Below are 26,684 nucleotides of genomic sequence, written 5' to 3' on the forward strand. Positions count from 1 at the left end.
GGCAGCGAGGCGCTTCCTGGGCATGTGCAGAGTCCCCCCGACCCCCCCCCCAAGGAGAGGCGCCGCTGCTCCGCCGGCGGGAGAGAGGCCTCCGGGGCGCGTGCAGAGCGCGGGGGGGCGGCGCTGGGCGGGACGGAGCGGGGCGGCGAGCAGGCCCGGCCTCCAAGATGGCGGCGCCCGGAAAGCCGTGAGTGTGGCCTCGGCCTCGGCGTCGGACGGGCCCTCTGAGCGTGGGCGGGGGGCGCGGGGGCGCTCCGTGCGGGGGCCGCGACGCCCCCAGGCCGGCCCTCCGGGGGTCCCGAGGCAGGGGGAGCTGGCCGGGCGGCCCGCCCCCGCTTTGGGGCGCGGGTCGATCGATCTCCACAGCGCGGGCCCCCGTCCCGCGGCGGGGGGTTTCCTCACGGCCACGCCGAGGCCTCCCCGCTGCTGCCCCGCCTCAGAAGGACCGCGAGGGAGACGCGGGTGGCCGGCCCGGCTGAGGGCCCCGAGCCGCGTTGGCTCGATGGGAACCGCGACGGCAGCCGCTCAGATTGCCCCCCCTCCCCCGCCTCGGCTTTGTCCCCGGAAAGCAGCATTAATTGCCCGTGCTCGTTTATTCATTTATTTATTAAACCAACTTAGGCGGCCCCCATCTCACCCCAGGCGGCTCTGGGCTGCGACGACAAAGCTGACGACGGTCAATAAAGGCGTTAAAAATATAAAAAGCAGAATAAAAGGATGTTAAAAATAAGGGAGCCCCTCACTAATTCCATAATGTCGGTGCCCTGAGTATCGTTTTGTGTTTAAAAACTTAATTATATTTGTCAGGGCTGACACTTCCCAGTTGTTTTGTTCAAAATAAATTATCTATCTTTGCCTGGGGTTGACACTTCCACAACTGTCTTGTTTGATGATGATGATGATCATCATCATCATCATCATCCTGCGACGATACCTTTAACACCATCAAATAATAACATCTGCCCATCCCAGGTCCTTGGGAAGGGCTCGATAGGTGGGAAAAAATGCCAAATCCAGTCTGAACATCTGGCTGACTGCAACTAACCACAATAATAATAATAATAATAATAATAATAATAATAATAATAATAACAGCAGCAGCAGCAGCAGCTCCTCAGACATTTCCACCGCTATTTTCTGATTAAAACATTAATAATATTTGTCTGGGCTGACACTTTCTAGTTGTTTGGTTAAAAAAAAAAAATATGGATGGGTTGCAATCCCTTCCTTCCTTCCTTCCTTCCTTCCTTCCTTCCTTCCTTCCTTCCTTCCTTCCTTCCTTCCTTCCTTCCTTCCTTCCTTCCTTCCTTCCTTCCTTCCTTCCTCTTAATATTGCTTAGATTGACGCTCCCACCTTTGTTATGTTCTCAAAAAATTGTAATTGCCCACGTTGACACCCCCACTATTGTTTTGTGTTTAAAAACTTAATAATATTTGTCAAGATTGACACTTCCCAGTTGTTTTGCTCAAAATAAATTTTATTTGTCTATATGTAAGTATATATATTTGTCTGGGTGACCCTCCCACCTCTGTTTCACTTTCCAGTCATAATAATCATATTTGGCCACACTGACGCTCCCCTCTGCTGCTTTATTGCCAAAAAATAATATTTGCCTAGGTTGACACTCCCACCATTGTGTTGAGGATGGTGTCAAAATAACAAACCTGGGGGGAGAAACCCTGCATGTAGAACCATCCCCTTAAACTCCTGGAATGGCCTTCCTCAGAGGGTCGGTGGTCCCCAGAAAAAATAGAAAACAGAGCTTTTCCATAGGGCAGGTATTATAGCATTTTGGGGCATTTGCTTTTAGTTTTGGTATTCTTACGTTCTTGGTGATGGTGAAAGGCTGTTTGGAATCATGGTGGGATAGAAATCAGGTTGGTAAATAGAATGATAAAGTAAATATTAAGTCTGTTTAAGGTGTTCTCCACAGTTAGATTTAATGATTTTTGGACTCATTTGCTCCCACAGCTGTTTTGTTTTTTAATATCCAAACTTTCACAGCATTCTCAAGTCAGCTTGCTGCCCCCACCAGAAAAACATACCTTGACAATATAAAAATAATAGGCAGCTAGCAAAATGGCATGGCTGGCTGGGGAATTCTGGGAGTTGAAGTCCACCCATCTTAAAGTGACCAAGTTTGAAAAACATTGCTCTGTCTCAGTCTTTCTGAACCTTAGCAGCTATAAGATGCGTGGACTTCAACTCCCAGAATTCCCCAGCCAGCCATGGGGAATACCCTCTTAGATACGATAATTAATTCAAATTACACCCTGACTTTGTTTAACAATATTGCCTTTAAAAAAAGAGATGCAAATGACCTCAACGCCAACAGGCCGGGGGCATGCAATTTTGGGTCGGTTGACGAAGACTGCAGGCTTTCTTCCTGCAAGTGGCAACTTCATTTATTTTCCTTCTGGGCAGACCTTGTACTAGGCCTTCACCCTGACTCCGAACTCTGCAGACTATGTAGGTTGGCTAATGCCGTTGAAAAACAGGAACAGAATGTTGGAAGTTAAAAGCGAAGGTCAGAATAAAAAAAATGGGTCCTAAAATAATCTAGCCATTAAATATAACCCTTGAGAACGTATTAGATACATTAATACTATGCATTTCTTTGTAAGCTGCCCTGTGTACAACTACAGCCCATTCAGAATTTATTTACTTGTTTATATGTCACGTTTATATAGCCGCCCATCTCACACAAAGCGACTCTGGGCGGCGTACAACAATTAAATAAAATAACAGGTGGATAAAAACAAGCATTATAAAAGGATTAAAGGTTATCATCAAAATAAAACCATGATCACAAATTTTTAAAAATTTAGATTTAAAGTATGCAAACCCCACAGAGAGAGCAGAATATCAAATACAGTGGAGCCCTCTAATAAATCCACTCTTAGCGGGGATGGTTGTGAGGAGAAAAACGGGAGGAGGGAACCCTGCCTACGCCTCCTTCTGCTCCCGGACAAAAGGCAGGATGTAAATGTAAAATAAACCTGTACGCATTCAGTTTTGATTTTCTCTTGACAGGTACGGACTTATATTTCCTAAGAAAGCGCAGCCGAAAGGCCTGGTCAAGCATGCGGTGTTCATGGACGACTCCGACGAAGAGGTCAGTGTCTGAAGGGGCTTTTGTTCGTCGGTGAGGCCGGGGCTGTGCCTTTCCTGCCAACCATGCGTTTCATCAGAACGTAGCGACAGCCCCGGCCCATCGTAGTCAGCATTTTGTGTCTCGCGTCTCAGTCATTTGTTTCCAAGCAAAAGAGTCCCAAACCTTTTAGCCTTTCCTCGCAGGGCAGAGGTTTGAGCCCTGTGGTAATTTTGGTTGCCCGCTTTTGCACTTTGTCCAGCTCTGTTATACGAAAGTTGGCATCCAGAGCAGTGCATAGGATTCCAGTTGTGAACATAACATAAACTTGTAACAGGTGGTTTTGTTTTCAGTCCCTTGCCTAGAATTTGCTTTTTTTCCCAGCTGCTGCTCACTGAGTCAACATCTGTGACTTCAAGATCTCTTTCCTATTTTGCTCCTGGAAAGTCAGCCGCCCCCCCCTCCCCCAGCGTATATATGAAATAGGTTTCTTTCCTCGAAATGCATCAATTTATACTTTCTTAAACTGAACCACATTTGCTGTTTGACTATTCACCCAATTTAGGTAGAGAAGAAATTTAAGTAACGTTAAGTTTGTTTAGGTCTTCAGAGGAACTCTTTTCCTCATCTTTGAATAGCTGTCATATTTTTTCATATCTTTTATTCTTTAAACAATTTGCCAAGATCCAACCAGGTTTTCCACAATTTTCCCAATATGTAAGGATGTTAAAGCAAATTACAACTTTGCAACAAGAGATCCTTTAGCTCAGATTTAGTTTGCTGGAGATTTTCAGCTAGTTCCATCATAACGTCACAAAGAGCATCCTGCAATTATCTTAACTAGAATTGTTCCCAACTATGGTTAAGGGTATATAATGTACTAGGTCCTCCAAAAACCTTTGATGAAGTTGATGTTATATATATATATTAGACCAAAGCTCAGTTAAAATCCAGTATAGCAAATCAAGGCATAAATGACCAGGCTCATATTATCCTACTTCAGACACATGATGTGAAGATCCAGCGTTCTGGAGAAGGCTGGGATGCTGGGAAAGGTGGAAGGAAAGAGAAGAAGAGGATATAATGTACTATTCTTCTATAGCTTTACATCCTTTTATAATTCTCAATCACCCACTTGATGGATCTGACAGTTCCTCTTCCGTAGAGAAGGCAGAGCCGGAAATAATTGCTTTCCTGTCCCCCTGGAGCCCCCGCCTTTCCATCTCAGTGCTGTCTTTTCAGAGAAAAGCTGTAGGCCAGGTCACCCAAGGTGGCCTTCAACTCCAGTCACCCCAAGGCGACCTTCAGTCTCACTTGGTGTGAGATGGGTTGCTATATAAATACGATAAATAAATAAAAACTCAGACATGGGGAGAGTGAAGAGGCTCTGAAAGAGGCAGGTAGGCAGCAGGAGTCTCCTTGCGTCTCTCTAAGCAACCAGATGCAGCCCTTGGAAGTAGGGAGGAGCAGGATGAGGGCCTTCCTGGTCCAGCAAGGAAGCCCCAGAGACAGCATCTAAATGGTGCCAGGGCCCCGGGGCCTCTGATGCCTCCTGACTACCGATCCCACCAGCATGAAACTGTGGCTACCCTCCGAGCGTCACCTGTTGCTGCTGTGGTGAGTCTGGCAAGATAAAAAATTCATACATAGTTAAGAATGATGCACACACATTTTCTACATTTTAATCCAAAATCCCTCTTAACTCAGGTTTCTCTTTTGCTTATTATAATTGTGTGAGAGGCAGAGTTATTGCAAAAAAAGTAAGCTGGGAGGTAAGAAAGCGCATGTAATTCTGTGATGCCATTTTAATTTGACCACTAGGCCTGCCTCCCCGTCTGTAGCGCAAGGTCTTCTAACCCTGTGATTCCGTGCTCTGAACTTCCCCTACTCCGGTGGATAACTTGTGTGCAGTGTCGGGGTTCTTCTTCTGCACTGAGCCATAAACCAGCCAGCGCCCTTCGCTGTGCAGTCTGAACCCCGAAACCTGCGTGGTTGGGTTATTGCTCTGCCTGCCTCGCTGAATCCCAGAACGTGGGGTTGAGTTGGCCATGCTTCACGTAGCACCACTCAGGTAGCAGCCGACAAGGGTGCCCCTGCCTGGCATCACTTAAAACATCAGTTAAAGTGTCCCAGTTAATTAATTAGTTATAGTGAGGCTGTATGTATGCATGTATTTATTTATTTTCAAACTTGTATGCCGCCCATCTCCCCCAGCGGGTGACTCTGGGCGGCTCACAATAACAAAAAAGGAAAAAAAGGTCAATCCCTCCAACAATGGCTAAAATCCATGAATAATTAAAAATAGAAACATACATTTAAAATGTCCTAAAAAAACCCTGTAATTTTTAGCCTTAATACCTTCGGGGGGGGAGCCAAACCCACCACCCCACCAGCCATCTCCACAGGTGCGGGCCCCCCTCCGGCCCCCAGGCCTTCTGGCAGAGCCAGGATTTCACCCCTTTCCTGAAGGCCACGAGGGAGGGGCCACGCCGGACCTCGGGAGGCAAGACGTTCCATAGGGCGGGAGCCACAGCAGAAAAGGCCCCCTGCCTAGATTTATCACATAAAATTGTATACTACGTCCATCGCAAGATACTAGGTATTTTACAACACGCAACGAAACAATAAAAATGCAATCCATAAAACCATTATTCTAATAAAAATAACCATCAGATAAATATAAGTGTAAAGAAAAACAGCTCGGCTTCAGATGGAGCTACCCATCTCCCTAATTTCCCTTTTTGGATTTCCCCCCTGCTTTTGGTGTGGTTTAGGAAGAGCCTTTGCAGGCTGAGATGTCGCCATCTAGGCTGAATGTGGAGTTGAGTTCAAATGTTGACTGACTGAAGTTGGTTGGGTGCCATTAGTTGGTTCAGTTATTACTGTTTAATTTAAGTAGCCCTGGCTATTATAGTGTTGCTAACCACCAGGAGCCTCGGTTGAATTGCGGCTGCACACCCGTGGGAGGGAGGGAGGGATAGATTTCAGTCACTTGATGGAACCGTTCAAAAAGTCAGGAAGAGAGCCAGCCCGAGGGGCAAGGGGCCAGCTCTTCCACCGCGGCCCAAGCGCCAACCAAGAAAGCTGGAAATGTGCCCCAGGGGAGGATTTTGCACTCAAAAGCATATTTATTTTGGAATATGATTATCACAGGGTGCGACCCCTGTAGCACTGATGGCTCTGCTGTGAAAATGCATATGTAAAAAATACGTTATAAGCTAATCTTGGAGGCCTTTTGACTGATTTTTTTTAACTGTCAAATTTAAACACTTCGTAATTTTTAAAATTATGTTTAATATTCTGCCTTATAGTGCATTTTTTCCTGATTTCTGCATAGTTCAATATGATCACTGTAAATATTTGAAGACAGTAGAGCAGTATCTGCCGTGCTGAGTGCACGCAGACCTGCAGATCATCGAAAAGTAGCCCAGAAATATCATTGAGAAAAGTGATTTCAGATTACAATCGCTGGCTGCTTGTGTCTTTGTGGACACGCAACAGTTAAGCATCACTTTGCCCAACAAACGTTGCTGCTGGGGGACCTGGGCATGGTCATCCTTGAGACTGTGTTTCTAAAAATTGGTATGTATTTATTTATTACAGTAATTCAGTTACATACCCTCCTATTTGTTCTCAGAATCTGTGATTAAGGAAAAAGGTGTTTTTCCAGTAGAGGGTGCTACACACCATGAAACGCTAACTTTAATGGTATTTGTATTACTCTTCATGGGTGAGAGAGCAGCTTTAAGCGCCGTGGAAGAACTGCAGAAATAAACTTGGTTTTCCCAAGCAAAGACTCAGTATAAACATCATTCATATCTTGGTAACTAAAGTATGCATGGATTTACACGTGTATTTACTTATTATATGTACTTGATACCACTCAGCTCGACAGGAGTCCTGGCCGTTTAGACTGGAAGATAAAAGCAAAATCCGTAAAGGCAACACCACTGACCCAGATGGTCACCCAGTAGCAAACCAGCGGACCCCCCCACCCCCCAGTTCCCTGTCACACAGCAGACTCTTGACTGCCCTGCGAAGGAGGAACAGGAAGGTGCCAGGCTCACCTGTCAGGACAAGGCATCCCAGAGCAGAGGGTCAGAGCCAGGAGAGGCAGGCCCCGGACCCCCACCCCCTCGCCGTTTTGTCAGGCCAGGATCTTTGGCATCCTGTCTGCGTGTACGCCCTGCCAGGCCGACTCCACCTGGGGGAGAAGATCTTTAAGGAGCCTCGAAGCCAAGTCAAAAGGTCCACAGCAGCCCTTTGGCTTGGATGCCAAAGAACAGCCAGAAATTGGGTGTGATACCTAAAAGTAGCCCTTACCTGCAGGAGAGACGTCTAAGAGAATAGCCATGCGGGAACAGACAGACGCATCCCGAGTGTGTGTTGGTGCCCTGCCTGTACATCTGAGCTAGTGTGAATGGCCAATAATCTCTTGGCTTGCAGGGGAGGGATCCTGGCTTGCCTCGAGGAGAGTGAACAGGCTTGGGGTAAACCTGGTCTTGTGGCCTCCTGAGCAAAATGTGCCCAGACTGTTCGCAGGGGATGCCGCAGTGGCATCCATTGGCCCTTGCAGATGAGCAAGGAGGACAGATGACAACATGTACACCACAATGCAAAGTCTGCCCCTTTTGTTCTTGCCCTGCGTTGTTACTTGCAAGTAGGTAAAGAGCGGGGCTTGTTTTGTGACAGCACAGTGCAGGTTACGCCATTTTAATGAAATCTCAGGTACAGCTGAGGCTAGTAAGCGAGCCTGCGTCTTCTTTTACTGAAGCGTTACGTAAAGGTTTCCGTGGGCCAAAGCCATCAGGGCAGTCGTGGTGGCCAGTCTCTAGGGGCCCAAGCAGTGACTGTGGCCCACGGAAGAGAGAAAACGGCAACGAGCAGGAATTAATGAGATTAAGGGAGAAAAATTAGACCCGTGGTGCATCTCTGAAACTGAGGGAAAGGGAAAGGGAAGGATGTAATGGATTGAAAGGAAGTGGTCTGACAAGTGGAGCTGATGATTACATGCAGGGAACTAACTGATGGAGTAGGCGGCGTTCCAAGGGGGCTAAAGTTTATTTCAGAGAGACGAATTGGTGCCTTCAAGGCAGTTGTGAGTGCATATAAAAGTTGGGGTCTATAGGTTGGTGTTATTTGTTTGTTTGTTTGTTTGGCATACTTCTGCGCTGCCGGCATCAAAACGACTCTCGGTGGCTCACACAGAAAAAAATACAATGTAAAGCAAGTCCCATACAAAATGAAAACACCACAATGCCGCAAGAATTCAAAGAAAATAAAAAGATGGCAACATCCAGCCAAGTCAGGGAAGGTTCTCCAAAAGAGTTTGGTCTTTGGGAAGATCAGCAAAGAGCGAGCCAGGCTGATCTCCACCCTGTCAGCGCTGCAGTAGGAAAGCCGGGCTGAGGCAAGGAGAACCTCCCCCAAATGTGGGATTCGTAGCAGCTTCCCCCCGGTAGATCAAATCGGTTGGGTTGCAGCTGGCGGGGGAAGACGGTCCTGGTGCCAGCCACGAAGGGCTTTATAGTCTTCAGTTCCTCCCAGTTTTCCGGAAGGAATGGAAGACCCGGCTGTGCCAACTCGCGTGGGACGAGGAGAGATACAACCAACCTGGCGCCCTGAAGGCGCTCCCCGAGTCTAATAACTCCTAGCTAACATCAGTCTCTTGGAAGTATTATATAGGAATCTTGTTGCTGTAGTGCATTTTAATTAATATTTATTCTATTTTAATTAAATTTTTTTTACTGTAAACTGCCCAGAGTCGCTCTGCGGTGAGATGGGCGGTGACAAATTTTAAATATAAATAAATGAATTAAAAAATAGGTCAAAACCAGCACCTTAAATTGCCCCTGGAAACTAGCTGGCAACCAATGCGAGGTCTGAAAAACTGATGCTATGTGCTCCTAACATCAGGAGCCCAAAAGTAAGCGCACTGCAGTTTCGGAGTATTCTTGAAGAGCAGCCCCAGGCAAAGCGCAGTTGTTCTAGATGGGTGGTGATGAGGGCATGAGTTACGTTATCAAGTCCTCCAGTCCAGGCAGGGCCGCAACTGGCGCACCAGCCGGAGTTGGTTGGGCGCCTGCTGATCCCGCTGGAGCCGAGAGTCCAGCAGAACTGGGGCAATGAAAGAATTGGGAACGAGTTTTGCGAAAAAATAGGAAACATTCTGAGTGTGTGAGATGGAAGGAATGATGTTGTTCTGTTAGGTGATATGAATGGATTGGCAAGAGACAACAGGAAAAGAAAATGTTGCGTGGAAATGCCAGTGATCCGTCCCAGTTGTTTTATTACGTTACTCTCTCTCCCCTCCTTTTCGGCATCTACCTGAAAGCCCTAGGTGAGTGCTGGTTCAGGGTCTGCGGATGTACCCAATTCTGTCTTCTGACCCTGGACCGGCCAAGCAAGGCTGTCCTGGTTCTGTCCCAGTGCCTGGAGGCTGCAAGGGTTTGTTGAAAAATTGTAAGGGTTGAGGCATACGTGGTGTAATTGGAACAAGGTTACGGTTTTCTTAGTGAACTGTTCAACACTCTAACGCAGTGTTTCTCAACCTTGGCAGCTTTAAGATGTGTGGACTTCAACTCCCAGAATTCCCCAGCCAGCTCACAAACACTGCTCTAATGTAAGGGTTTGTGATGTCCCCTTGGTTGTTTAACGTATTTTTAAGGAATGCTTGTAGTGACACTGCATTTGCATCAAATGTTAGGTCGATTGTATGAGGAGGGAGGTGGAAGGTTAGAGAGCGTGGCCTTGGGAAAGCAAGGAGGATGTTGGCTGGAGGAAAAAGGCTGGGAGGGGGCAGGACATGGCCTGGGGGCAAGCCCCTGTTAGCTCCCTTTCCTGTTCCCATCCCAAGCCCGGTTTTTCTTCGGCTGGCCATTTCTTACTCCTTTTCTGTACTGGCATAACCCTGCTTACCCCAAAGTGGAATTGTGTGATGATATCTAAATATGTGTGGAAACATTTGCAGTAGGACAGTTTGCAATATGCAGAATAGCTCAACCACAAAGACCCTCTAACTGTCTAGCCTGACTTTGATATCTTAGCAAGAAAAAGTATGTGTGTGTTTGTGCATGGGGGTAGGCCAGAAATCTTCCCTACATCCCTAATTTTATTCAAAATGGATGAAACCCTTTGCTTTTTTACCTAAGGGGTAGATCAGGGGTGGACTGTGGCCCTCCAGAGGTTTGTTGGGCCACAGTCTACCATCTCCTCTCAGCCCATTCCAGCAGAGGCAGTGATAAGGGATGATGGGTGCTGTAGTCCCACAGTATTGTAGGGCTATAAGGTACCCATCTCTGCACTGAGAACATTTTTTTAAATACAGATTCGAAATCTATTGAGGCTGGCTTCAACAGGGCTCAATGGTTGGCTATTAGCTTTCCCCAAATTAAAACACAGTAATGATGGGTTTCAGGGATACCTGCAGTGGAAGAGGGTCCCAGAAATCAAGATGGTGGCTGTCACTGTGTGAAAGAAGCCCCGCGCCCTTTTGACATGCACTGCAGATTTTAAAAAGGGGTGGGGCTTCAGTTGTGGTTGTGACTGTGCACTGGAGGACCATCACCATCCTCCATTATTTCACAGCCCACGAAGTAGTAATAAATCTAGTGCCTGCCTTTATCATAAAAAAAGAGATCATTTTTAAAAAAGCAAAATTACTTTATTAGTTCAGTAATAATTTTAGGCCTTTTCAAGATAAGGAGGTGCCTTTGGGAGGGTTTCATTTCCTGGCTGCTCTCTTATCAGCAGAAACTACGCCTTGCGTGTCTGAAGATGGGGTATTTATAACTGAACTCTAATAAAATCCCTACCAGCACACCTGCCTTGGCCAAGCTGATCGTATATTAGATAGAAAACTTTTGTTCTTTTTCAAAAATATTACTATGCATATTTCATTAAGGTTTTCCTAACAGCTTAGTTATGTTAAGAGGCAGTTGTTCCCTCTACTTTTCAAGTATCGGTATGAGTTCCTGGTGGACGGTACCAAGTTTTAGCCCTTCTGCAAGTGAGCGGACAGTGGCTGGAATATTGATTCCCAAAGGACGTAATTACAGGGATGTAGATAATGCAGGTTGTATGGATGGATGTTGAGAACACAAAACCTAAACTCAGTAAATAAAATAATGTCTGACTGGATGGGCATTTCTCTAGGTTTGTATCTGCAGGGACACAAGAGTAGAATCATAGAGCGGAAAGGTTGGAAGGGACCTTGGAGGTCATCTAGCTCAGTCCTCTGTGGGTGCAGGAATGCCAGATACCAGCAATATCAGACGGACTTTGACAAAGTCCCTTAGCAGCAGTTTGCTCCAGAGCTGTGGATCAGAGGATGATGCTCTCTTATGGAAAACGGTAGAAGAATAGGGTGTCGCTGCTGCAAGACAGTGGCAAATGCCATGCGTGAAATCGTTACGACTTAAATTGAAAAAATAAAATGAAATATTGAAATGCTCATCCACATCTGCCTAATCAGGAGAAAGCACCTAGCTGGCCTCAGCACCTTGCAGAAGCTAAGCATTTAATACTTGAATGGAACACCACCAGGAGATCCCAGGGTCTAGGCCAAAGTGGGAAGTTGAAGAAACATCCCAGGACAAACAGCAAATTGTTTCCAGAAAGTCAACAAGGAAATTGCTTGGCTTTGTTCTAAATGCTTCCTTTTTTAAAAAAAAAATGTACTTAAAAGAATATAAATTTAAAAAGTATAAGAGAAAAATACGAAGAAGGTATCAAAAGACAAAAGAAAAAGCACCGATAGTTATCCGTATTGAATTTTAAATTGAATATATTTGTTTAACATAATACAAATCCCTAACATAACTAAAAACAGGAAAGAATACATTCAATCGATACTGAACATTATAAATCAAGTAGAAGTATGATTCTATGGGAGGAGAAGGCACATCAAATCTTGGGTGTGGCACAAAACCATATACGGGGAGTCCCCAGTCTAAGAACGAGTTCCGTTCCCAAGGTCTGTCCTTGAGTCAGATTTGTGGATAAGGAGGGACAGTATGATTGCATAATGAACTCAAGCCATTGTGTATTTAACTTGAATCATTGTGTATTTAACTCGAATTTTGCTCCAACAGGCTGCATTCTTAACTACGGGTCATCCTTAAACCGGACATTCTTAAGCCGGGGACTCCCTGTCTAACATTATAATCCACATTTCCTTTGTTCTTTATAAAGAAGAACGCTTTGCCCAGTAGGTGAACGCCAAGCAGCCAGCCCCGGGATGGCTTCGGATGTGCGGACTGCAGCCCGTGGGGCTGCCGTCCCGCCAAACGCTCTGGTCTCTCCGCCTCTCCGTCTCCCTGCCCTCTCACACTCAGGCTTTTGCGCGAGAAAAACATATCCTGCCCAAGAGGGACAGTATTTGGGGAAAACGCCCTCACGTCCACACGTGCATCCTCAGGTCAGGGCAGGATCCTCCGGAGCACCTCTGAGAGCTGACCCTTCGGCGAAGGAGAACTTCCTGACCATGGGGCAGCCCAGGCAAGACACGTTTTAAAAATAGATTCTCCCGAAAGGCAGCACGGCTGCTGCTTATTTAATGGGGTTGCCTGGGGTGACTTTACTCTCTCGGTAGTTTACCAGACTGGATGGCCTGACCCTTTCAGTGCGAGTTTCAGAATTTTCAGAAAGCCTCGGGCTGGTAAGGATGAATTTTGTAAATGATTTCTTATCTTGGCCTAAAGTACTTCCATCTCGGGAATATCCCCCAGAATATCATTCTAAGAAATCTTAGGCCTGTTGCTCTCCCATTCATAACCAAATATTGCCGCCAAGCAGGACCCCCGAAATAGTCAGGTCGGCACCGAGGGGTCACTCATTTATTCTTCACATCTTGTGTATGTTTCTTAAGCATGATTCTGCTCCGCCGAGGAAAAGGCAAGGGTAGTAGAAGGCAGCTCAGGGAGAATTGAAGCACCCCAGGAGCCTTGAAATCAAAGTGCAGAGCTTTAAGCCGTAACTGAAGACTAGGTGATGGCTTTTGCAGTCTGTTTATTGACAAATGTATAACCACGTGCTTCTGGCAAGCCAGCCCAAGCTACGGAGCAAACTTTGCATTTCTCATTAAGTTTATATTTGCTTCCCTTGTAGAATAACAAGCGCCCTGTATTTTGGTGTAGGATTAAGAGAATGCTCCCTTCCAAAAAAAAAAAAATTGTTATAACTCTAAGCTTTGTGCCTCCAAAGAATAGAAAGACTATGTTTACGAAGAAATCTTACACCAGATTGCTGACTTTGTAAGGTTGCTTAATAAACGTCCTGCCGATAAGTAGAAATAATACAAAAGAACAGGAAGTTTCTATCTCTCAGTCCTTGCAGCACAACAGGAAATTGTCACCCCTAAAGCTCTGGAAGAAGGGTTTGTGCTGGCGCTGTTTTCTTCCCAGTTCCTGGCCAAACAAATGGCAGGTGGACCTCTTTAGAAATGTTATGTACCCAAATGGCGGCTCTGTAGGGCCTGCATTGTTTGCTTAATCTCCAGCCACTCACACACTTACCGCGTTCAGGCCGAGCTATTGTGTGCAGGAGTAGCGCATTCTCTCTCTGCACGATGAGCCTCCCTGGGGATCCGGCTTCCTTCAGCCCCTGAAAGCCGGCCTTCGTGGTTAGTCACAGGAAGCCTCCCGTGAGAGGCTCTCTTGAGGCTGATGTTACTCCGTCCTATGCGCCCTCTCGGGTTATGCAGGCGAGCGCTAGGAATTGGGAAGGAAAATTTGGCTGTCGGAGGCATCGCCAGCAATGCAGCAAAATACAGCAAAACGCTCGCATGGGTATTTTAAGACAAGGACCATCTGGGATGGCATCAACTGAGCAAGTACCAGGGCAACTTGCAAGGAAGAGGAGAAGGCCAGGCAGTTGAACGCACAACACCACCAGGCGCAATGAGCAGCTGCGCCTTGGTGGCTGAGCACCTGCGTGGCCCGTGGGAGGTTCTGGGGTCTCTGGCCAGCCCCTTCAGTGTCAGTGTAGTCAAGGGTTCTAATTCAGGAGGGCAGCCCTCTGTTTTCCTTGGGCAAGGTCCACTCGAGTTGGCTTGAAGGTTGGACGGTGCTTCTCTTCAGCCCTGGCCTCGTCTTCCCTCCTGTCTCCTCTCCCTGACTGCTGCCTCTTAAGTTTCAGCCAGAGCAACGGGGTAGAGCTGTTGTGAAGTCAGCCTCAGCCCCAGGGAAGAGGTCAGGAATACTTCCTTGCTTTGAATTCGAAAGGCTGGGTGAGTCTGTCCATTTTGGGTGGCCGAGGCACCACCCTTTTCCCCCATAAAACTCCAGAACCTCCTTAAGATTCAAGCCAGGCCTGGATTTTTTCTGTTGGTCACTTGTAATGCAGGAGAATAGCAGGGACTGACTTTTCTAGAGAGAAGGAAGATTCTGTCTACCTACATTAGCCATTTCCATGAAAATGATATCCAAGGGACGTCAGATGTGAGGACCAACAACAAGCTGAACGTGAATCAGCAGTGAGAGGTAGTGGCTAGAAGCACTAACACAGTTTTGGGCTGCATCAGAAGCAGCATCATAGCAAAGATGTGTGAAGTCTTTGTTTCTCTCTAAATATAATTAAAAACTTTTGGTCAGATCTGTCCAAGAGCAGACATGTGTCCCTGTGATGGCTTCTCCATCTCTGGGAGCTTTTAAAAAGAGGCTGGTCATCCATCAGCTCTCCTGAAGGGCTTGGTTGGTTTTCCTGCACGTTGCACAGGGTTGGACTAGATGGTCCTTGTGGCCCCCTCAAACGCCACCGTTCTGTGAGTCATGCTGATGCGGCAGTGCTGAACCTACTTGGAAGGACCAAAAGGTCGTGTGAGTGTATCATTTTTTCCTCCAAAGGAAGCCATCCAGGCACAGAAGCCAAACCTGGAGAAAGATTCCCCCCACTGTTGTTGCTCCCAGCTTGTAAGTTCTTCTCCTTGTTGACACCACATCAGAAATCACCAAGCTGCGAACACGTAGCCCTGGATTCAGCACCACAACTCATGACTTTCAGAAATGTTGACTTGGTGCTGGAAGGAGCCCAGGGCAGCCCAGTTAAGAGCCAGGGGGTGCCACTCAGATCTCGGAGAGCCCTCTCTGAAGGTCAGTGTCTGGAGCAGGCAGCATAAGGCACGTGGGGCATGGATTTGTAGTTCCTGGCCCACCGGTTTGAATTGCAATGTCTCCCGTGGTGAGTCAGTGTGCTTAAATTGGATATCCGAGTAAAAAATGTGCAGCTGCTAACGTTATGAAGTGGTGGTGACACCATCTCTTTTCGGCTTGCATGAAGTACTGGCCTTCAGGGTGAGTCACAGCAGGTTTGGAAAACTACGCTAGCTGCCAGAATGTTAAAAAAATCATTTTTTATACCGCCGCGTCACCTAGATGTGGTAAAAAGAATATTTGCTCATTAATGCTCTATAAACAAGTTGAGTGATGTGCTTTGCAACTGCATCTGGGGAACCAACAAGGACGTTTGCTGACCCATCTACAATTAGCGAGAGTGCGGGAAGATCTGCTGAGGAAAAGGCATTTGATGCTCTTCGAGGGCAACTTCTGTTGTTCAGCCTCATGTTCTATGTCCTGATGCGGTCTTTTTCCCTTGATCATAGCACTCCTTGAAAGTCTTTCATGTTGTATCCTCATGATTGCTGGAGCGGACTTTGTCATTCGGCCACATTATTAAATAGCTGCAAGCATTTCTGCGCAGGAGGAGTGGAAAGACGCCCCCCCACCCGCCTCCTGCAGTGGGGGCAGCTTGCAGGAAAGGCCTTGCCTGTGTCCAGAGAGGCTGCCGCCTCCTCTCTGGGCGACCGAGCAGGGTCTTGAGTAGCCAGCCCCAGGGCTCTGCCCCCAGCTGGGCAGAGATCAGCTGGGCGGTTTTAACTTCTTGCATTCCCTCTCGGGTGGTGAAGTCATGAGGTGGAGGACCTGGTGTGGTTCCGGTCGTTCATTATTTTGCTGGGACCGTTTTAGCCCCATGTCAGCTACCCGGGGTTGCTATTCACCCAGCGTTATTAGGACATTTTGAATCTGGTGGCTGCTCAGCATTCATACATCAGGTTAAGCTGTTGCAAGGTTGGCGTGCTCTTCTGTGAAGCCACTTGGTTGCGGTGCGTTTGCTCTCCTTGCCTTCCTGCGATTTCCAAGCTGGTCTCTCACACAACACTCCAGCTTTTACATGCATGCAACATGCTGAAGGTTGCAGTGCGATGCTTGCTCTGGTGTTGCCTTTGGCCTATTTGAAAATAAGCTCAAATGACAATTGCACCGTCCTGTCTTTAGGAAAAGCAGGTTTCCTAGTACTTGGGGGTCCTGTTCTGAGCACTGTAAGTGCAGCATTGTACCCATAACTCTCCTGGTTATGTACAAAGCCCAGTACTCATTTTCCTCATGTTAATTTTCTTTTCTAACAGTCTTCGATCAGCGAGAGCCTCCAGCGGGAAGCCTTAAAAAAGCAAGCAATGAAACAAGTAAGTTGTTGCAGCATTGGTGTGCCCGTGTCCCTGTTCTCCGGTGCCGCTGTGCCAATATAAATGCCCATCAGTGATCATTCCTTCTGCTTTACCATACAGTCAGTGTACACAGCGGTGGCCCCGTAAGGCCAGAGGCAGGCTGGGTGAGACCCAAGGCCAGCCCTGTTCAGCATTCCTTTCTCACAGGCAGCCATGTCATGGGTAGGATCAAAAAAGTCAAGATGGTGGCTTTTGACTTTTTTGACCCACCTTCCTCTGCAGATACTCCTGCTCACAGGAGAAACTCCCTTGGAGGATGTACAGCTGGTCCTCTTTCCAGCAGGAGACCTTCCGCCTCAAACCCCAGAAGTAACAGACAATCATGAGGACTAGTAGCCCTCTACTCTGGTCTTCTCATACTTGCCTGCAAGAGCAGATGATTTTTTAAAATGGTTATAAACCAAATTATAACCCCCAAAATTATAATTCTTGAAAGCACAGTTTAAACTTTGGGAGCAGTAATAATATTTCCCCTTTATTACAGATTTCTAATGACTTTTAATAAGTTACCAGTCAGCGTAATGTGTACAGGCAGGCTTATATGTGAATTCATGATTGGAATACTTAATATGATTTATGTACATGGTTTTACACAATAGTTCTTCTTGGCACTAGGTCTGGAACTTGCTGTCTTACTTCATAAAAAAAAAATATCAAAATGTTAAGTTTTCGTTTCCATGACTTTGTTTAATAGATGGTTCTACTTTTATACAAGTCTGTTTTCCCTGGGTTTCTTTTGGCAGTACCCAAGTTGTTACGGACAAATAATCTTTGGCAAGTTGTGCTGGGGATTGCCATGGATCTACTCGTAGTTTACAACACACCACAAAATGCAGAGACTAATTTAGCACCCAAGCCAGGAGAGCCACCAAGGGAGGCAAACAGCTTCTGAGATAGCGGCCGAAAAGCTCTTCTGCTGCTTGAATTTTCTGGTGCAAGTTACAATTTGGAATGGGATATGAAAAAATAGAGGAATACTAAAAATATAGGAAAACACTTTAAAAAGTAGTGTTCAGTTGTGCTGCACTTGGTGATTCCATTTTTTCCCCCAGGCACAGTATGCCAAGAATAGGCAACTACTTCAGGCAAGGGTATATTTGCAATCTGGGGAACCGGTGGGGGGCTCCCCAACCCATAATGATTTGCAAGATTGCTCCAGGTCTTATAAAATGCTGCATTCTCAACGCCTGAAATCATGTATTTTGGACTTGCTTCCTAGAAGACTCTGATGAAAAAATGTCTTTTGTTCTTTCCTCCTTTGCTTTAAAGACCAAGATGGAGATCCAGAGGGCGCTGGCAGAAGACTCCACCGTATATGAATATGATGGTATTTATGAGGACATCCAGCAAAAGAAGGCAGAGGGCCACGCCAGCGTCCTTGCAGGGAGAGCAGAAAAAAAGGTCCATACCTTGCAATGAGTGCGATGTCTGCCTTTGTCTCTCTGTACCAGTAGCGGCTGGGCGGTGGAGAGCTACAGCTGTGGATGGTGGGAGGAAGCAGAGTGATGCAGAAAAGGAATATAGGGGCCCTGAGTGGAAAGGAAAACCCATCTGTGGAGCAACCTGAGGCAAGAATTTCCTCCAGGGAACATCCCATGGCCCATTTGGGAAGGATGGTGCTGCTACTGTTTATCTTTTGCACTACCACTTTATCGTTATAAATGGTGTTATGGCCAAAACCTGGCTCACCTAAAGCAACCAAATCGCTTTGAAGATACCACATAATTTTATTTGCACGTAATCAATAATGCAGCATTTACTGGACCCCCAGCAAAGCTTTGATACTTTGCTGAGCAGCCGTTGCAAAGGCAAGACGAAGGAAAAGGCAGACACAGTGGAAATTACAGCCTGACGTTGGAATATTTCAGATAAACCCATCTGTGTGACCTTATTATTGTTTATCCCTTCCTACCTTCCTACCAGAGGGATGCAGAAAAGGAATATAGGGGCCCTGAGTGGAAAGGAAAACCCAGCCATACTCTCTTTGAGATGTGATCAGTGAATAGAAACAGTTTGGTTTCCTGGGCCATGGGTTCCCGACTGAGTCTTCTCCCTGTCGCCATTCAGGGTCTATTCAGCTTGCTGTGAATGTTTTCTTACAAGGGCGCGTTAAGCAGTTCATAGGTATTGGGGGCATCTCAGGAGTTTGGTGGTGAACGTAGTTTACGTGTGTCCTGGGGGCGGGGGGGATACCTTTACCACCAGAATAGTGTAATCTTTGACTTTGACTTGACTCCCTGGATGAGTATCTGTTCCCATTTCAGGAAGAGGGAAGAGGATATCTTGCTAGGTCCACCTGGCGAGTCCGTGGGAGAGGCGGCTTCTCTGCAAGCTTTTGATACAAGTGTTGGAATGGCCTGCTTTTCACCCCTTGGAGTCCGTCCCTTCCCCTTCTCTGGAATCTAGGGAAGATGGGACCTCTCCAAAAGGAGTGGAACGTCGTGCCCAGGAATTATAGTCCAATGTGAATGTAGGGAATGGGTGAAATCCGTACTTCACCTACGTGGGGCCCTCTTTCTTCCCCGCTCTTTCTCCTTGCAGCCCAAATACATCCAAAATATCCTCAGGGCGGCTGAGCTGCGGAAGAAGGAGCAGGAAAAGCGAATGGAGAAGAAAATTCAGAAGGAGCGGGAGACAGAAGGAGGTGCCTTTGACGACAAAGAAGCCTTCGTGACGTCGGCGTACAAGAAGAAGCTGCAGGAAAGAGCCGAAGAGGAGGAAAGGGAGAGGAAGGAGGCAGCGGTTGAAGGTGAGGAGGGAAGAATGGCCCTTGATCGGGTACGTCTTGGGGGGGTCGTTCAGCTGCAAACTCCCATGAGCCAAAGCAGGAATTGTTTGGGGAGGGGGTTGCGGCTGCTCAAATGCCTTCATTGCCGTCTTCCGTTTGGGGGCGGGGGGTATTGCATCTTGGGCACGGAAGGCTGAGGGAAAGCACATGCAGGAGTTTCTTTCGAGGCCTGCTCTCGTGCTCTGAAGCACGGCAAAGAACGAGCAGGGCATGCCAGGAGAGTATCTGGGAAAAATTGCCATTTGGCGTTCCTTGTCCAGACACGGGGGAAGGAGGCACAGTCTGCAAGGAAGGAGATGCAGACGAGATGTCGGGAGGAGCTTCCTGGCTGTATGGGCTGCCAGCAAGTGGCATGGGCTGCCAGGAGGTTGGAAGGCTGGGTGGTCATCTGTCGGAGACGCTCTGGTGGACCCGCTTGGGCAGGGGACTGGACAAAATGACCTTTAAGGCCCCTTCCGACTTGGGGATTGTGTGAGACGCCTGACTTCCACACCCACCTTCTCCGTTGCAGGACCTGCCCTTTGGAATAGCCTGCCCCACCCTGCCCCGAGATTGAACGGCCCCAGCAGTGTCGGTCTCCATAAGGCCTTGAATGCGTTTTTGTCTCACGAGCCTTAGGCGGACTGTTGGATGAGCCCATCCTCTGCATGAGGGGAAAGGCAGTCTTTACGGGCGGCGCAGGCTCCGTCCCCTCAACCCCAGCCTTTGGTTTCAGGGTGATCTTTGTGCAATTCATTCTGTCATTCATGCCCTGGTCACCTCCCAGGTGGACTGCTGTAATGTGCTCTACATGGGGCTGCCCTTAAAGAGTATCTGGAAGCTTCAGCTGGTGCAAAATGAAACGGCGTGGGCAGTTATGTGCATTTCTAGCAGAACATCTCTGTTCCGCGAGCTGCCTCGGTTACCAATTTGTTTCTAGGTCCAATCCAAGGTGCTGGTTCAGGCCTTTGAAGCCCTACCTGGCATGGGGCCAGGTTATCTGAGGGCCACCTCTCCCAATTACATCTGCCATCCCATCAAGTCCGGCAGAGAAGCCATGCTATGGGTCCCATCGGCTAGGGATCTACATTTGGTGGGTCTGAGGTGGTGGGCCTTTTCTGCTGTGGCCTCCGCATTATGGAGTATCCTTCTCCCCAGAGGGAGGCTGGCTTCATCCCTTTTGACCTTCCGAAGGTCCCTCAAAACCTGGTTGTGCCGTCAGGCCTGGGAAGCCCAGGGGACTGGTGAATTATTGAGGTGGCTCCACTATTAACATCTCTTTGCCCAATATTTCTTCTTTTTTAGCTTTATCTTTTATAGTTTTTAAATGTTTTTAATAATGATAATGACAATTGTTTACTGTTCATTAATTTAGCTGTTTTTTAGCCATGTTGTATGCTGCCCAGAGTCACTTGTTTGTGAGGTGGATGGCTATTATAAATTTGACAAATATAAATAAATAAATAAATTCCATCCATCTTTGCAGATCCTGCCTTTTTCTTACTAACGCAGAGGATGTGAGCAATAGCTTCCCCTGTTGCTATTACTGTCACTGCTGAATATTATTAGATGCCCTCTGAAAGCTTCCTCTTGAGGGGCTGCTGGCATGGGGGCAAGAGGCAAGGCCAGGTGGAAAGTGTCAGCCTTACCAGGCAGGCTAGACAGGAAACACAACCGGATGAGCTCATTCTACTTGATTGTGAGGCTACATTAACAGAATCGTGCAAGTCTGAAAGTACAGTTCTCCCGCCGTCTCCTTTACAGCCTGAGAATGTAGGGATGGTCCCTCCTGAGCCTCTTGCCCTGCCCACTATGCAGCTGTGGGCTCAGCTCCCTCTTATCTGACTGTTCCCGAGGCAGCATCTCTTTGCCCCTCTCCCAAGGTCTTTCCCACATAACCATTACAGAAAGAAATCTGTGGGCTTTCCTGAGATCAGATGCTGTCCAGGAATGTGTTTTCTGCACAGCCTTTCGTTCCGTGTTGAAAGGGAGGTAATTGAAAGGGGGCTGAACTAGGGTAGTTCTCTTCCCCTTCGTGATTGGATTCAGATCAATTTTATATTCTAAAAAGGAGAAAACAGAGGAGTATGTTCCTCCTCAGAATGTGGCCCAAAAAGGGATCCTCAGAATGTGGTCCGAAAAGTCAAGATGGTGGCCAGTTGAAGTCCCACGTGGTTTTTGTACGCATCGCACATGCGCCACACCTAAAGAACAGGCGGAGCTTTGCTTGCAGCTCTGCAGCTTCTGTCTTGCCTTTTTTAACCATGCCCTGTGGACATCCCTGCTATCTATCTGTCTGTCTGTCTGTCCGTCCGTCCATCCGTCCATCCATCCATCCATCCATCCGTCCATCCATCCATCCAGTTTTATAGCAGATACACATGGTCAAGATTTCATAATATGTTAAAGGACTGAGCTAGTCTTATATTAACATGAGTAAGAATAATCAATTAACATTAATAAAATCTATTTTTATCCTTACGTTTTAGTTTATTTTATTCACTATTAGGTATAATTTGTTTACTGTTCTATCCCTGTGGCATTCCTTCCCCGCCTGTTACGTTTCACTAGTAAACCTACAATAAAAGAAACCACCTCTTTCATTCAGCTTGCCTGGACGTTACCAAGCAGAAGGACCTGAGTGGCTTCTATCGGCATCTGCTGAACCAAGCAGTGGGGGAAGAGAAGATGCCCCACTGCAGCCTTCGGGGGCCTGGGTAAGCTTCGGCCGGGTGACCCTCGGGAATCCTAGCCTTCCCTCAGCCAGCTGGGCTTGAAGGATCCAGCGGGGTCTCCACTGGAAATGGATGTATCAGTAGCACTTTTGGGGGAGCTTAATGGCACCAGCATAAACATCTCAGCCAAGAGCAGGGGGCGGGGGGGGGTCAAGTCACGTCCCTTTCTCTGCGGTGGCACCAAATCCTGGAACGTCAGCAAGGAACCGGCCTTGGAGAAACTGGTTCCGTATCAATCGTCAGAGCAAAATTCTTGCTGCTGGGAGAGGTGATGTGATGCCAGAACCTGAAAGCCATCGTAAAATACCAAAGTGGCAGTCTTGTCTTCTCCCAACACCCTCAACCAAACCTAGATAAAGTGTTTTATGTATTTATTTGTTAATTGCATTGGCTGCCCGACTCCATGCCGACTTTCTATCTTCAGGGGGGATATGAGCCCACCCTGGAGGTATAAAGTCAGCTGAGGAACAGCCCATAAATCCACCGGTTGCTTCCGTGATTTGCTCCTTATCTCAAATCACGGCACGTCAGCATTACTGGTTCCTCCTGCAGATGTTCTCCCCTCTTGGTCAGCATCTTGTCCAAAGCTTGCTGCTGGGTGCTTCTTTTGGGCCAGCATTAAAGAGAAGGGAAGAACGAAAGAGCCCCCATGCTGATGGAATTTGGCTACCCTTCCCCGTGACGGACGCCAGTAACTTTGTTGAAGCGTGACCATAAGTGGAAAGGCTCCGTGTCGCTCCAGGATTCAGAAGACACTGAGTCTGTACCGGGATTAAACAAGGCCCGGCCAAAGGTTATGCTGCGGGTGGTTGAAGCGGTGGATATGTGCCCACCCGGTGCTCAGGAGCCGTAGTGAACTGCTAGTCTGATGCAGCATCGGGCTGCTCCTGTACTACTGTCGACTGACAGGACAGGTGGCAGCATGCCTCGAAGGGGAGAGGGGCATTTTGGTCAAAGGGCTTCTCGGTTATTTGCTACAGCGAAGAGTTATGTTAAAGGTAACTGTCATGATACAAGAGGGAGAGTAGATGGGGAAAGTTGTGTTGGCACATCAGCTGTACAAAAAGCAGGAAGGGGCTTTTTGATGTGCTGGTTCTGCTGTGCTCTGTCCATTTCCCTTAGCGGCCAGCCAGGTGTTTGTAAAGCTTGCAGGTAGATCATGAGAATGATCAGCTCATGTGCTGTTTGTCCCTGCCATCGGAGGTTCAGAAACGCATCACCTTGAACAAGGGCTTCTGTTTACCTGGCACAGTCTAACTTATGAAATAAATACAATAAACGTGCAGTTTTCTACACAGCCCAGCTTTCGTTAAAAATGGGATAAGGCCTACAAATGGATGTGTGTACTTTCATAGTTATTCTGTATTTGTAGGGAATTAATGTGTAGGAATTATTTTGTCTCCAAACGATGTTTAGAATCAAGGGAGAAGACCTCAGTGAGAAGCCGCCAAACTCCAATCAAACCCACAAGAGTCTGGAAGACAAAACGAGGACTCGCGTTCCCGGAAAGGGAGAGGAGACCCTGGCTGCAGACAGCGACTTGCAAACGGATGGCAGTGATGGTGAGGACAGGGCTGCCGAGGGAGCCCCGGAGAGCAGAAGCGGAGAGGGAAAGGCGGCTGGGGCAGGCTGCGGGGATCATGGCGGGGGCCGTCCCAAGCCCGGGCCAAGCCAGCGGGACTCCAGGTCACCCAGCGAGGAAAGACGCCCCCACGCCCACCAGGCCGAGAGGGGAGACGGGAGGAGAAGGGGGAAGGCTGGCCAGCATGACGAAAAGAACCACGAGAGAAGGCTCCAAAGCCACAGGAAGGATGAGCGAAGCAGGACTGAGGGCCATCACAGGAGGCGGCAAGACCGGGATGATCGGCAGAGGAGGAAGGACTGGGAGGAAGAGGAGGAGGAGGAGAAGCGAGAGCAGAGGAGAGGAAGAGAAAAGAGGGAGCATCGAGCCAAAGAGAGGGACCGGGAGGGAGACCGGGAAAAGGGAAGGGGAAGGGAGGCAGCCAGCAGGGAAGGGAGAGACGAGAAGCCGAAACACGGGAGGAAATGCAGCTCTGGGTCCACGGCCCAAGAGGGCCCCTGGGCTCAGGGAGGAAACCCCTCCAGCCCAGAGAAGTCCCCCGAGCTGAAGCACAAGACTTCAGCTGACAGCGGAGAGCCGCTGGAGAAGCCTCCGGAGAGCCTCAGCAAATTTGCTAGGCGTAGCAACCAGGAGACGGTCTCATCTGCCCGGGACCGCTACCTGGCCCGGCAAATGGCTCGCGTGGGCACCAAATCCTACGTGGAAAAAGAGGAAGATTAGGCCTGGCTTCATGGGGGAATCTCAGGGCCTTTTGAGTGGAAGTCATATCTGGCCATTCTGGGTATGAGAAGCAAACCTAGTGGACTTACGGACTGCTGGAGGGGGCTCAGCTCCTTTTTAGCCTGCTCTCTTGGGGCTGGGGGTCTCCTAGGCTGGAGCACATTTCCAGGCCCAGTCTGGGGCCTTCAGGCATTTCCTCAAGATCCAGAAAGTGCCCAAGAGTACACAGGAAGAGAAGCATGCCTATTATACGAGATCAGAGCATTCTTATTTTTTTGTTTTAAATACACTGCACTTCCACAGCAGACTTAAAGATGAGGAGTTTCTGTTTGGTGTTTTGTTATTTCTGCCTTCGAGAACCAGCGAAATAAAGTGAAAAGGCGAACTATTTTAGGCCCTCTTTGGCTCTGTTTTTCATCCATGCTGAGTCTTAGTTCAGCTGCATTATTTCTGCCCGTTAAGTGTGAACAGTCAGCATATATACATCAAGCAAATTCAAGAACGCTGGCTGTGCGCTAGGGAATTTCCTGCTGTGTAACATGCAGGGTCCTGGGCTAAGGGTTTATAAGCCTGCTGTGCACAATCCTCCTATCTCTAGAAACCTGGCAGTGTCCATGTTTTCACAGTGCATTTCCAGCCAAGCTCCTGGCTCACCTTCAACCTTTTCTAAAGGGCTGCGTCAACACCACCGCTTGATTTTAGAAATGCACGTTTCCCAAAAAAAGGTTCCAGGTGGCCGTAGCCGTCATTTGTCAAAACGTGCCTTTGAAGCTCCGTCCGACCCTCCTGTCCTGGGGCCGCAGCTCGTTCGCTCTTGACTTGGTGTCTGACGTTGCAAAGTATCATTAACGTAAGCTCGCATTTATCTTCCTGAATGAAGTTTAATTTCTTAGAGATTTTTTTTTTCGTGGAGTATCTTGTGTTTACATCCTGTGTCCTGGAAAGCCATCAGGAGGGGCCCCTGTATTTTCTGGTCGCTATGGAGACATCTTTGCCGACTCCAGAAATAGAGAGTCTCTCTCCTCTTGCTCTGGACATTATATGGGTGACCTTAAAGAGTTTTCAGGGGATCGCTTCCCATTCGGCTTAATTTGAGGGAAATGCCCCTCATTGATTTCTAAGCTCTTAGACACCAAGAAGCTTTTCCTGCCTCTTCTGCTTTGAATTGCTTCTCTCTTCATCAAGTGGAGAAGGACCAGTGTCCTACAGCTGAAGAGACAGCCGAAATAGGATATCTTGTTACTTAATGCTTTTTAACCACTTTATATGCTGGAAACTTAAGAATGTCTATTTGAGAAAGCCCAGAAGGAAATTGTTTTGCTGACCAAGTATTACTTCCATAGAAACCTCTGCCTAATCTTTAATCGCTGGGGAACGTTACCCTGGTTCTCTTAATCATGCCGTCCCCACATGGAGCAACAAACTTTGCCAGACTTTCTTAGTTTCCAGGCAAGGGGGTATTAAATCTAACCTTCTCTCCTGTTCTTTGTACTTCTTGCTAGCAATCTTTGGCGGCTCTGACGCTGCTGTAAGAGCTACGCATATAAAGGGAAGGCATCAGATAGGGAGTGGGACATGATGTCACCGAAGGCAGAACACAAAGAACGGAGATGGGGGCTTAAGCATCCTGGCCTGGCCAGGGAAGTTATTAAAAGACTTCCTGATTTCTGCTTTGCTAGTACTTTTTTCCTGCTGTGGACCTGCAGAGAATCACAGAGAGACCTTGGAAAAGGAATGAACTAAGCCCAGCCAGGGAGAGAACATTAGAAAGAAACTCAAGATTGCCCCGTCTTGACTGACTTTGGTATCAGAGGGAGGGAGGGAAAACTTTCTCAGATTTTCAAGATTCATTTGTTACCGCCTAGATCAATAAAGTAGGTTCTGTGACTTCTTGGAGTCTGTTGCCTGATCTGGCCTACCTTGAAGGGCTGACATCAATCTTGAAACCCCAGCCACGTTGTCCCTCTTATACCAAAGAGAATTCAGCTGGAGCCCATTTAAGTTTCTTTCTAATCCGCTCCTCTTTTCCCTGCTTAAGGCATCTTTTTGTTAACTGTGATGTTCCTATCCCAAGGTCATCTCTGTGATTCTCTGCAGCGGGATTTCTCAACCTTGGGAACTTAAGTGTGGACTTCAACTCCCAGAATTCCCCAGCCAGCCATGCTGGCTGGGGAATTTTCTGGGAGTTGAAGTCCACACATCTTAAAAGTTTCCAAGGTTGAGAAACACTGCTCTGCAAGAACTGAGCAAGCAGGAGAGCTTTTGGTACATAACATTTCAAATGCCC

The 26,684-nt window shown here is 47.7% G+C and overlaps 1 protein-coding gene across 1 annotated transcript; it reads left to right on the plus strand.

Moving 5' to 3' along the window:
* NSRP1 (nuclear speckle splicing regulatory protein 1) lies at positions 1-24,786 on the plus strand. The gene is made up of 7 exons (XM_088138747.1): positions 1-187; positions 3,035-3,116; positions 16,495-16,551; positions 17,863-17,994; positions 19,135-19,342; positions 21,969-22,077; positions 23,512-24,786. Exons 1-7 carry the CDS (start codon positions 168-170, stop codon positions 24,395-24,397), a joined length of 1,494 nt encoding a protein of 497 aa, XP_087994873.1. The 5' UTR covers positions 1-167; the 3' UTR covers positions 24,398-24,786.
* The last annotated feature ends 1,898 nt before the right edge of the window (positions 24,787-26,684 follow it).

The sequence above is a fragment of the Python bivittatus genome, unplaced genomic scaffold, assembly GCF_059951505.1.
Source record: "Python bivittatus isolate LINGU-HERP-01145 unplaced genomic scaffold, Pbiv_v1 ctg000240_np1212, whole genome shotgun sequence".
Taxonomy (NCBI): Eukaryota; Metazoa; Chordata; class Lepidosauria; order Squamata; family Pythonidae; genus Python; species Python bivittatus.